This window comes from Ambystoma mexicanum, chromosome 8 (assembly GCF_040938575.1).
Source record: "Ambystoma mexicanum isolate Mex_15411 chromosome 8, UKY_AmexF1_1, whole genome shotgun sequence".
Taxonomy (NCBI): Eukaryota; Metazoa; Chordata; class Amphibia; order Caudata; family Ambystomatidae; genus Ambystoma; species Ambystoma mexicanum.
Genome location: NC_090929.1, coordinates 482,170,306 through 482,183,840, shown reverse-complemented (window position 1 = coordinate 482,183,840; position 13,535 = coordinate 482,170,306). Strand labels below are relative to the sequence as shown.

The window sequence follows — 13,535 nt, the reverse complement described above, 5'->3', positions numbered from 1 at the left end:
TACGATGGAATGGATCACATATGGAATACAAGGGGACAGAGATGAGTTCCACCAGTAGTGGGGAACGATACTAGACTACCTAAGGGGGGGGATTACATGATGCAATGGTGCCCCCAAAACCTGAAAATATTGGACATACAGTAATGTCTATAGCTCGTTTGTATCCCACAGGAAAATGTATCACTAATGCTCTAAAATGCAGGTCTGGGGGTTAAGGAAGATGGTGGGGTATGGGGGAAGAGAAAAGGGGATGTTTGTATGTAATTTAGAAAATGCTAATAAAAAAATAATAAAATAATGATCATAATTGTGTCAGTGCTGCAATAAAGTCATACTTGATGGGCCTCTTGTCTGCCTTCCAATTACTATGTCACCAGGTTGCATGTTCAGTCACCGGTTGCCCGATAAGGCGTAAACCTCCCATTGTCTTTTTTATCTTTATCTACAGGGATGAATATGAGCGGACCCCGCTGCATTATGCTGCATTTAGCGGTCGCATGGCTTCAGTTAAGCTACTGGTTCAGCGGGGAGCACTGGTCAATGCCGTGGATGCATCTGGTCGCACTTCCCTTCATCATGCTGCCTGGAGTGGCCACACACAGGTGGTCCAGTTCCTCTTGAACCGTGGTGCATTGGCCACCGTGGCCACCAAGGGAGGCCTCAATCCTCTTCACTGTGCGGCTGCCAACGGGCACATCCTCATTGTGCATTACCTGCTAGAGCAAGGTCTCGACCCAGCACAGGGCGACCATTATCGATGGACTCCCCTACACTGGGCCACCGTGAGCAACCACATACACATCATAGACCTGCTTCTTGACCAGGGCGTCTCCGTAGAGCTCAGATGTGGTGGGGATAGAACCCCACTGCACCTGGCGGCAGAAGCGGGGAGAATAGACGCACTGCACGTATTGCTGGCCAAGGGCGCCAACGTCAGTGAAAAGGATGAACTTGGAAGGACAGCTCTTGCAATTGCTGCCAGCACTGGAAAGGAAAAGGTAAGTGTGGCACTGGACTTGCTGGGAATTTGTACACAATGGGACGGGGATGGACACATCAAGATAAGTGCCCATCAATAAGATGGGCTCTCCTGTATAGGTCCTCATATTAATGCTTCCTCTAGGATGCTCAAGGCTCTCTTGTCCTTCATCAACACCTGCCAACATTTCTCTACTGGATAGTCGAACCGGCCCATCAAGGAAATTAAGGGATTTCTCAATAGACCGATGACTGAGAGGCTGTTAAGTTTTAGGAATAATTATTCACATGTTTCACGTGCAGCTAACACTGCACAAGAGCCACTGGCTTTTCGAAGACGCCAGGATACTAGAAAGTTTTTAAATTTCTGCATGGCACAGGCAGCAAATTCTTTACTCTCCAAAAACAGTCATTTAACCCTAAAATCTGTCAAAGTGACAAAGGTTGGTGGACTGGGTGCCTCAAAACTCAGCAAATTTCATTTGAAATGTAAAGCCCGCTGTTTTACATGCATTGCTATAACTGTCAGTAAAGTCGTTAAAGATTATCATGCCAGTGTATAGCAATACGATGCACATATAATTTTGGGTTAAGGCTGCCACATCAATAATGTGGTATGTAAGAGGTTATCAATAGACTGGGATGACCAGATTTTCAAGATAGAAAACCAGCACGGCCAACAACATAAAAGAAGGACTAGCGGGCTTCCGGTACGACGTCCTTTTGCCGAAAGTAGTCTTTTCGATGGAATTTTTACCAAAATATTCCATTGAAAAAACTGATTGTAATATATATGTGGCGGGTAATGGGTTAAAAGGTGTGGGGAGGGATTCGGGGTGGGGTTAATAACAGGGAAATGGGGAACTTGGGTAGGAACCCCCGAATTAAAAACGAAATGCTGATGAGTTTTTCGCTGGATTTTTTCGATAAAAAATTCATGGGAAAAAATACTGTCGTTAAAACGACATAGAACCCCGACCTCTGCCCCCCCCTTACCTAACGACCTTTCGTGCAACCCCTATCCCACTGCACGTGCTTACAAATTGTGCGGTTTTGACTATTGATAAAAGCACATAAAGAACATGCATGGTATATTTTAAGTAATACAGATTGAATGATGTATTGTAATGTTATATGTTTATAATGAACTTGTTTGTTATTGGTATTTAGTGTGAAAAGTTGAGCATCTCAACTAGAACACTTTTTTTTAAAAAAAGCACGTAACTATCAAAGGGGTTGTTGCTCTGTTTGACCTTACCAACCTTGCTGGTTGCTGGCTTCTCAGCCGGTCTCTGTGGCACAATCAGTTAATACATATGGCTGATATTTGGAAGGTTGGGGGTTCTGGGACATCCTTAGATGACAAAATTCAGTCAAGTTTACATTGGTTCTTTATTTTATTACTGTAGGCAAATAAAACGGGACAGTCACCTTTCCTTTCCCCAAAACCAGGATGGTGGTCTTAAATTAAAAAATCTCCGAGGACAGGGGGACGAACCGCTCAATTTCGGGACAGTCCGGGAAAAACCAGGGCACCTGGACACCCCCACAATAGTGAGATACTGATCACCAGGGAGCCTCTGAATGAGAGAGGGGAGTCGTCAGCAGAGCAATCACCAGCAGGGGAGTTGCTAGGTCTGGAAAAGACCCGGGGCTAAGCTGATGTCGGAACTGTTGGGACTGGGGGCTAGCTGGTCTTTTGGCTGTAGCTCCTGAGATTCTATCCGGGGCTACAACCAAAAGATCAGGGGCTATAGCCCCCTTAGCCCCCCCCCCTAGCAACGCCCCTGATCACCAGGCCGGGTATATACCCAGTTTTACCTTTGCGTGGAAATCCCATAGAAGGCCACACAATGAAGGGTGGGTCTTTAAAAAAAAGATTACATATTCTCATTGTTAGACACTTAGTTTATATGCTTGTCTCTTTTTACAGATTGTGAGCTTGCTGCTGGACGCAAAGGCCAGCATTGAAACAGAGGACAACTACGGCTGCACAGCACTCCACAGAGCCGCGGAGAACGGCCACCTGGCTATCACGCAGGCATTGGTCGAGGGGGGAGCTGACGTCAATGGCCGGGATGGAATAGAACTGACACCTCTTCACCGGGCATCCCGGAATGGACACTTAGAGGTGGCCCGCCACCTGCTGGAGAAGGGAGCAAGAGTGGATTCCACCGGCTGGCTGAAGAAAACGGCCCTGCACCTGGCTGCTGAGAGGGGCCACGTGGCCCTGGTGGAGGTGCTGCTTGACAGGGGAGCGGACCTTATGGCGTGCACCCACTGGAAAGAAACTGTAACGGATCTGGTGCCCGAGTGCTTGATCAAAGGAGCGTTAAGTTCCCTCTGCGGAAGTAAAAACGGCAAAGTGCCCAGTTCACTCCAGCTAGACACCCTGGCGATCGGTGTATCAGCCACGGCGTGAAGGCCACTGACTGTAGGCCGCTATTAGAGGGCCTTTTAGAAAGCATCGCCTATCATTTGTTGGAGCCCTCGTGATTTGTATAATTTCAAGTGGTTGAATGTTCAGTTATCTTTCTGGACCTCTACCAGTACCATAGTCTTTTCTTTTTTCTCTAAAATATTAGACATAGTTTAATTGATGGCGAACACTTATGAGGGATATGGGGTGGGCTCCCAGGTTGATATCACAAATTTAATTAACGCATCTTGGACCACATTATAGAAACTGCACCGGTGCAAGGGCAAAGTTTTCCCTATTTTTAAAAACACTTCGACACATTAAAAAACCATTGCACTGTGACAAGTGCAGTTTGGCATATTAAAAGCGCCAGGGCAAAAATTGCGCTAGTGCAAAAAAAGATGCATTTTCACTACATTTTTTTCACCAGGGCAAAGTTTGCCCTAATGCTAATACAGAATGGTATTAGCAATAGGGCAAACTTTGCCCTAATGCAAAAATGCATCAACAATGTATCTTTTCAGCAGTAGGGCAATTTAAGCCCTGGTGTTTTTAATATGCCAAACTGCACTTGTCGAGGTGCAATGTTTTTTTAAATGTGTCCCAGTGTTTTTAAAAATAGGGCAAACTTTGCCCTAGTGTTAATACCGTGCAAAATTTGCACTTGCACCAGTGCAACGTTTCTGTAATCTGGCCCCCGGTGACTAAGTCGCAAAGTGGGGGCAATGAGAAGTAATTAGAAATGTGTGATTATTGTACAGGATTTAGCGCAATTCTGAAGCGTGAAATTAAACTACTTTGTCAAAGCATTCCAAACACCAGGGTAGCTGAAAGTCAGATATCCCTCTAACAGTCAATTTTGGGCAGACAGAATGAAATCACTTCTAGATATTGAATTGATGAATGCAAAACCAGCGAGAAGCAGACTATTATTGTAAAGTGCATTGCCAGTCAATAAAGGAAGCGTGTAAACACTCCCTGTGTTCTCATTCTGCTCGATCTCTCCTCTGCCTTTGACACTGTCAACCATGCCATCCTGCTCAACCGTCTCCGTGATAACCTGGGTATCACTGGTCAGGCTCTGGCATGGCTGACCTCTTTCCTTTCCGGTCGACCCTCCCAAGTCCAAATGGGCTCCTTCCTCTCTGACATCTTTTTCTCCACCTGTGGTGTCCCCCAGGGATCCAACCTCTCTCCCTGGCTTTTCAATCAGTATCTGGCACTCCTTGCCCACCGCATCGCCGCTCTCTGCCCCCACTTTCAGTGCTATGCGGACGATACCCAGCTCATTTTCAGGCTACCCTCGGCCTCCTCCTCTCCTTCCCTCATCTCCGACTGTCTGTCTGCTATCCAGGAATGGTGTGCCGCCAATGACCTCTGTCTTAACGCCAGTAAGACTGAGATTCTACTCATCGGCACACCCACTCCCTCCTTTCCTGCAGCTCTCTGGCCGGCCTCCCTTGGCCCTCTTCCTGCCCCTACCTGCAAAGCTAAAAACCTCGGGGTCATCTTCGACTCCACACTCTCCTTCTCTCCTCATATTTCTGACGTCTCTAAGAAGTCACACTACCAGCTGCACCTCCTCAGAGGTATTCTTCCCTTCCTCTCCTTCCCCCAGAAGCTCACTGTCTCCCGAGCCCTGGTTCTCTCAAGGCTGGACTACTGTAACAGCCTCTATCTTAATCTGCCTGCCTCCACTCTCCGCCCTCTGCAACTTATCCAGAACAGAACTGCGAGACTTGTCCTTGGCCTCAAGCCCAGGGACCGTATCTCTCCAGGACTGAAATCTCTTCACTGGCTCCCAGTGGCTGCGAGGATTAAGTTCAAAACCCTCTGCATTGTCCACAAGGCCTTCTGGGGCCTGGGGCCACAATACCTTCAACTCTCTCTTCCTAAATATCTGCCTTCACGAGCCCTTCGCTCATCCGTCTCCAACTCCCTCATGGTCAGCCGCTTCTCGAAGCAACGAGCTGGGGGTAGATCTCTCTCCGCAGCAGGGGCCTCCCTCTGGAACAGCCTTCCTGCCTCCCTGAAACTTGAGGAGAACCATCTCCGGTTCCGGAAGCACCTCAAAACCTTCCTCTTCGCTTCTGCCTTCTCTCTCCCTCTCCCCTGCTAAACCTGCTAAACTCCCCACTGAAGTTTGCACTAAACCTGCATCTGGGCCACTCTGTGACCTCGGTCCAGGGCCCAGCCACTCTCCACTTGCACTGCCTCCCTGGCTCCCCCTGCACTGTGGAACTGTCACTGCATCCCTACAGCCCCCTTCCCAGCACTTGCTCTGCACTTACCTCGCACTTGCCACCAGCTGGCCCTTTTATTATTATTTATTATTTTATTACGCTACTTACCTTGTACTGCACTTTCCCCCCCCACCTCCTCCCCCTGCACTTTCTCCTTTTCCCCTTACCTCTGCACTTGCGCGATCTGAATGACACCTGGCCTAGTAGGATCGTTTGTCTGTCTTCCCCTTGTTTCCCCCCCTCCCTGCCTCGTCGCGCCTTGAAACACTTGTGTATAGGCGCGTTACAAATACCATATCATATCATAAACGTGTAGAGATTCGACAAGAGACAGAGTTACAAAGAATATTAACTGCAGGAATAGGACCAGCAACGATAGCACCTGCGCGATCTCTGGCCCCCTGCATGCAATTTTCTACTTTTGCAAAAATGAAGCATCAAATTAAAGAGTAAAGGTGCCTTTACTCTTAACTTGTACTCTCCATTTTGTAAACTATGTAAATGCTGCCTGCAAATAACGCTTTGCAAACAGCACATATGAGTTCATTTTGTAGCTCGTCGAAATTTGGTGGCGGGGACCTGATATGCTAGCACTCTGGCGTTGCCAGGTTGCCGCCGCAAAATATTCATCATTTGCACAGTGGAGTGCAAAAGGGGAGGCAAAAGGTGGCGTACAAGCATGTACGCTACCTTTTGCCCTGCCATTCTGAACTCCGCCATGCAAACAGATTAAACTCCTCTTGCGGTGTAAGCCTGGTAGGTGGCGTTTACAATGGATACCTATGTAGTCCGCTAGCTTACGGATTGCCAGCATTTGCGCTGACATGAAAATCCATGCTGGCGCAAATGCTGGAGTTTTTGTATGGCGGGGAGGACGGGAGTGTCGGAAACGCAAGTTGCATTCCGCCCTCCTCTCCACCAAACAAATTGAGGACAATGAGCTGTGATGAAAATGTAATGTTTAAAAGCCATGCACAATGCTTTTGCACATGTGATTTCTATTATGGATCATTTAAAATGAGCTCCTAAATGAATTCCTATGGAATCCAGCTGCTTTTAACAGGTGCTTGAATGTAGCATAAGGTGCTCATTTTGTAGCTTTTCGTAATTTGGCGTCGTGCACCTGGTACGTCAGCATTCTGGCATAGCCAGGTCCCTGCCGCCAAATTTTCTGCATTTACACGGCAGAGTGAAAAATGGGAGGGCACTCTGCCATGGCGTTTGCATTGGATCACTAGACCATTGGTTCCACCTGCAAAAAGCAGGCAGAATCCACAGGGATGCCCAGCATTTGCGTTGGCATGAAAATGCATGTCGGCACAAATGCCTGAGTAGGTTCCATGTAATTTCAACGAGATAAATCACTTCGGTGTAATTTACTTAATTGAAATTACTTCGCCAAAATACTTCAAATTTGTTTTTGGTGGTGTCCCAGCCAATGCCCCTATCCCCTTCATTACATCCCGACCCCAAATCCCCAACCCCTTTTGCCCCTTACCTCCCACATAGATATATATTTTGAAGTGTTGGCAAAGTAATTTCCACAAAGTAAATTAGATCAAAGTAATTTATTTCATGCAAACAACGGGATACCCTTTAGTATTTGTATGGTGGAGAGGAAGTGAGCAGCGGAAACGCAAGATGTATTCCGCCCCTCCTCTCCGTCATACAAAGTGAGGAAAATGAGCTGTGATGGAAATGTAATGTGTAAAAACCTTGCGCAATGCTTTTTACACATTTGATTTCCGTTACGGCTCATTTAAAACAAGCCTCTATGGATCCGTTCATTGTACACCAGACAAAAATGTCATGCATGTGTAGAACAAGAGGCTGCAGATAGAGCAGGAAGAATGTGGGGGAAACGGATATCCTCGCCCGTCTCCCACCCCCTGCAAAAAACGTTTAAAATGCCCCCAGAGCAGTAAAATCAAGTGTAAAGCCTAGCGAAAGCTTTTACCCCTCGTCTTTGCACTTTTTTAATGCACCACACTTTTTTAAAATGATCCTCACGTAGCCTCATTTTAAAGGGGGCGGAATGGTAGATCAAGGTGGGAAAGCTGCAAGAGCGAATGTTTTTACACCTCGATTTACCTCTTTACCACATTTCCTGCAGTGACTAGACGAGGGAGGGGCACGGAGTGGAGATGAGATCTCCGGCCTGAATTCTTCCTTCATTTTATCACTCCGTTTCCTTGTACATCTGCATGAGATTTTCAAGGGGAGGGGGAAGGGGCGGGGGGGGGGGCAAGGGGTGTGTAAAACAAATGGCATCTGTCTTGATTTTCCGTGCGCTTACCAAAGGAATCTATTCGTAAACTCTGCCTGCAAAGCGTAATTGCAGGCAGTGTTTACTTTTTCATTAGAGAGAGGAACAGGAAAGAGTAAAAGTAAGTTTGTCTCGCTTTCACTTTCCTTTTCCCTTGCGTCTCTTGAAGGTTTAAAATTACGTGCAGGGGACCCTGCAGCACGTAAAGGCTAACGTTGGTGTTCCCTTGTGTGCAATTTACAGTTCTTATAAAATAACCCAGGCTGTGCCTTTATCTGCCAGGCAGAATTAAACCCTTGAAAAGAGGAATTGTACATGGAAATATAAATCTATTTTTGCATTTAATGACCTTTACACCTTAACGCCTGCACCTCTTGCCCAATGCTCTTTGATCCTCTAGCCCACCTTCTGTTGCTCACGCCCTTTTGTTTGTAGACACCCTGTTGTGAAATATCAGTCTTTATGTGATGGCTAATAATTAAAACTAGCAGGGGTCCAAAGGGTGCGAACAGGATTGCATTTTTTAATTGTGTGTCCCAGTTTAGTCAAACCAAATATTTTTAACAATGGCATGCCTATTTTCGTTCATTTCAGAGAAGTCTATCTTATAGCTCTGTTTTTCTTTGTTTGCGGATAACACTTAGGATGTGAAATATCTGGGGCTAATACGACGACATACCCCCCTATTCAAATGTCATTATGTACATATGTGTGCATTCCAGTTTCTAATCTATGTTGCCTTCATTAAAGGTTTTTATAAATTAAAAATAAAAACAAGGTGGTCTGGACACTTAGGTATTACATCAGGGTAGTGTACTTCTTCGTGTTGTAGGTAGGTACATCTGGATAAGAGCCCATACAGAATAGACAAAGGAAACTAGAAAAGTCTCATCCACTACCCAACCAGATCTCTCCAACTGCCTCATCACATGCAAACCACCCAATCAGAACACGCAGGCATCATCACATGCAAACCACCCAATCAGAACACGCAGGCATCAACACTTGTCTCCCCATCTTCAGTCATTCATCCACAGCATTAGAGAATATGCACAGGCTTGCATAATGACAGAACACAAGTGTTCTCATCATCAACTATGCGAAATACATTTTAAAATATCCAATTAAGACAAATCGACTTGTCAGAAGAAAGGAGAGTCAATCAGATACCACAAAACAAGGTAGTTAATTTATCAATGTAATGAACTAATAATGATGCACACTATAAGTTTGATGTTTATTAACTGATGAAGTTGTGTATGAGTGACGATTTCGTGTAACTTGTTTTGTTAAATTGTTGTCATTGTATATTCTACGAACCTGGGTCTGGTGTCATTCTGTTCCACGTTTCGCCCACTTCAATGGTATACTGTCCAAACTGCAATTCCTAAGGTGGTTGAAGTCCATTCACTGGAGTTGATTCAGTGATGAAGTTGCGTATAAGTGACAATTTCGAGTAACGTTTCACATGAGTCCGGTGGCATTCCGTTCCACATGCATCCAACTTTGATGTTATACTATCCAAATCTCCAATTCCTAAGACGTTTGACGTTTATTAACTGATATAAACTGAGGAAGTTATGTGATGAACCTGTGTAAGTGATAATTGACAGTACCGTAACTCTTTGAATTGGGGTCATTTTATGCCCTAAAGATATGTGTCTGCTGTCATTCCATCCCACATTCCTCCAACTTTGCTGGTACACTGTCCAACTTACCAATTCCCCAAAGGGGGGCGGGGGTGCGAACGAAGCATGCCCTTGGTGGAGTATCACTGCAATTGTCCAAGCCATCAAGTTCAATGGCATCAGTCCAGTCACCAGGGCCGGCTCGGACAGAGAAGCAAGCCCCTCTGGGGGTTGTGCGCAGAAGGAGTCAGGGGGCAAAGCCCCCCTAGTAATAATAATAACAGCTCCTCTCTGCCTGAAATGCCATGCATGAGGTGGCACATTTAAAGTACGAGTTAGCTCTTAAATTGTGATCTTGAGGGTTTCAATATTAGTAGGATAGAGTGTAACGAATTCAATGATATTCTATTCAATCAACCAGTTTCCTTCACCACAATATTTGATGAGAACATTGGGTAGTGCCCCAATCTATTTAGGCGTTGTGTATTGTGCTACATGTCACTTTGAGGCCACTTCAAAGTGCAACCATCGGTAACATAAGAGGACCTGGCATCACTCATTGATATACAGCAAGGGCCTGATTCACAGAGCGTTTTCCAATGGGATTGCACCATTATAAAAAGCTTCTGTGAATCAGGCCCCAAGAGTGCAATGAATGAGCAGGTAAAAGAGTAAGACTACCAAGTACATATCAATCATGAAAACATGGTCATTGGATCAGATCATCGCATATTTTTAAGAGTAAATAGAGGAAAAGAAAGCTGGAGAATGACAATGGTTGTCAGAATTTAGAAAAAATAGGGAAATTGCTCCCTTCATCAACAAAATAAACATGACAAATTTGGGTTGTCTAGAAAGAAATCATCAATTGATAGGATGCAACAGCCCAGCTTTCTGCTTACTCTCTCTAGATTTCCTGTTTCTTTCATTTCTTTTACTGTCAAATCACCCTCCAAGTTTAGGAGAATGTCTACATGCACAAGTGTGATACATGGGACATCTGGCAGACAGTTTACGCGATATAAAATGATAATTTCCTAACGATTAGGTTGATTTATTTCCTGTTGTGCAATTACTAGATTGTTTTATTCATTCATGTCATGTTCAGTTACCATGCTACAGTCCACAAGACTTGCATACGTCAACACAAACATAGTAGTTTAAAATGATACATATTTACATTTTAAGCAACCTTCTTTTAATTAGCAGCTAAGAAATACACACACCAACCTATAATGTCCTCCTACATTAAAAAGCAGACAATGAAGTGTTTTATCCATTTAATCCCTTGAAAGAATAAACCAAATCAGCATTATTCTAATTTCAATCACAATATGTGTTTCTGTCAGCTACAATGCTAATTTCATTATGCTGCTTGCCTCTTCACGAGGCCACTATTAAAAGCTTAGCGGAGTTGATTAGGTTTGAAGATGTACTGAAGCACAATATCAAGACATTAGGCAACATTCTTGTAAGCTGGTGAAATAGCACAGTGGGTTGAGTCCTCACTGCTGCAATTTGTGTGTCATCTGCAGGTCGTAGGTTTGAATCCCAGCAAGACCAGTTCAGCCTTTTCATCCTTGCAAGGTCAATAAATGAGTACCAATTTCGGTTGGGTGATAATTGTATGTCAATGTATTCTATGCAGAGCCCGTTGGTGAAAGCACTATATAAATAACAAATGATCATCATTCTTGAATTATTCTGTTTTAAGGGCAGTATCAACCACTTTCTACGTGAGTTTTGATGTAGGGGGCAAAGAAAAAAAATTGTTTTCAAACATCCTATTGATTTTTTTTTTTTTTTTGTTTCTGCCAGGCATAGAGAAGTCCTTTACATTATGTTCTGTTTTGTTAAGTTATCTTTTACACTGTGAATATCGGCACTGTATAACTCTAGAAGCACACGCCTTGTATGTGTTGAGGCGAATTGTGACCACGCCAGTCATAGCATGGTCTTTAGGATGAAATGGCAATGGAGCTAAAGAGAGAGGGAAAGGGTAAAAGTGGGAAAGATCAGGGAGACAACAACGTACATTAAAAAGTTGTACATGCCATAATGACTCACATTTACGTTATTTTGATTTCTTGTTCTGGAAATGTGTTCGATTCAAAACCTGCGCCCTTGTTATGCTGCTAATTGAAACGTAGATCATACATGGAGCAACATCCTTTTCCAGCATAAGCTTGTTTCACAGATCATTGCCCTGCATTTTCTTTGGTGTTCTTAGTAAAGGTTACAATATCTCAGTGGACGATTGAAGAGAACTCTGCATACCTTGAGGGTCACAGATTTAATGTCCATGATGCCAACTCAGCATGCTGCTTCTTCTGTGATGAATACACTCAGAACTTTGAATTGCATGAAAATATCATCTGCGTTCAAGCTCTTGGATGCCTGTGGATTTTGGTGCTGTCCTATATATAATTCTAGGATTGTGTGCAGCCCTATGCACACACACATCTGGCATGAAATCACAGCCCCATCTCTTCTAAAATGAAGGACGGCGAGAGGAAACATTATCTTCAGAAACCAGGAGGGTGGCCTTTGGATCTCAATGGAGTGGCAGACATTGCAGACATGTTATACTCACACCCAGAGCGTGAGGTTGTCCGAATTAGTATACATGGTTCAAGGTTACAAACATCTTCATGTTAGTTTGGATGTTGTGAAAAATTAAATGAGCTCCAAGCACAAGATGTATTATAGACTTAGTGATTCAACCATATATCCTAAGACTCATTTGTCAAACAGAGAAATCGGTGGCCAATCTTATGTTCCCAAAATGCTCTTTGATGTTATGCAAAGCAGGCTAAAACCCTCAGTCTCGTTATTTGTCCCCTTTCCCAGTCTCATGGGGGTGTTTTGAAAGAGTATATGTAGGAAATAATGTATTGGGTTATTGTAGGTTTTAATAATGTAATTTGCACAGTAATTCAATTGCAATATTCTTATAATAATTACACTATACACTGGAAGCAATGAGTAGAAATGAATATTGTAATATTTTAAAGAGAGACATTTCACAAAGTTAGTACATAGCTATTCTTGCTGAGAATACACGCCGTTTTAGCCTCCAAAATACACTTCCCTCTTGGAAAGGTAAAACCAATTTTCTTTGTGAGCATCAAGTTACTGTTTAATGAAACAGACATAGACGATGAGAGCATCAGAGAGAGAGAGTGAGAGCGAGGTGGGCAAAATGAGACAAATATAATAGGAAAAATGGAGGGAGGAACACACAGCACAGCGGGAGAGGGAGAGAAAGATTGAGTGAAAGTAGGACAAGGAGAGAAAGAGGGAGAGGGAGACAGTGAGAGCGGGAGAAGATCTGTGAGAGGGAGTGGGAGAAAAACGGAGCACACAAAGAGAATAAACATGTACCGGACTAGCTTGATACAGAGAGAAAGAGAGAGAGAGAGAGAGAATGCAAGACCAAACTAACAGAGGAAGGGGAATAAAGAGAGGGGGAAAGAGAGACCAAGACTGAGCCAACAGAGAGCATACAGTGAGAGCTACCAGCCCGCACTAACAGAGAGAGCACCTGAAAATGTGCCATTCGGCAAGAGACAGAGAGAGAGAGAGTGAGAGAGAGAGAGAGAGAGAGAGAGAGGACAGAAAAGGCATAGTTAGAGATAGAAAGATATAGTTAGTATGTGTATGTTTTGGCTTAGGAAGAACAAAGTCATCTTTCAGCTACTTTTGAGAACTTTGTAGCAGAAACAGAATGAGAGAGTCCCTTTTAAAGGATGTTGAAAATGTCACGAAGACAGCTGCCGTTTCCTAACTTGAGACCCCTAAAAAAATCGACCTTATGGGATATCGGAGCCTCAGTGGACAGTTTCCCCTGTGGTAACTGTTCTGTGTGCAAATTTACGAAGGATTTTGCCTCTTTTGCAATTGTTGAAAAAATTGGGGAGTTACGAGAGATGGCAAATTGTAAGAGCAGTAAAGTCGTTTACTGCATTGACTGCCCCTGTAACCTCAGATGCACGGGTGAA

The 13,535-nt window shown here is 44.2% G+C and overlaps 1 protein-coding gene across 2 annotated transcripts in view; it reads left to right on the top strand.

Annotated features, from left to right (window-relative positions):
* Positions 1–4,372, top strand: part of ANKRD65 (ankyrin repeat domain 65) — a 212,739-nt gene extending 208,367 nt beyond the window's left edge. For both annotated transcript variants that reach the window (XM_069610122.1, XM_069610123.1), the window contains 2 exons: positions 449–998; positions 2,912–4,372. In XM_069610122.1, coding sequence (XP_069466223.1) covers positions 449–998; positions 2,912–3,400 — 1,039 coding nt within the window. In that variant the 3' untranslated portion in view covers positions 3,401–4,372. The remainder of the gene's footprint in view (positions 1–448; positions 999–2,911) is intronic.
* The last annotated feature ends 9,163 nt before the right edge of the window (positions 4,373–13,535 follow it).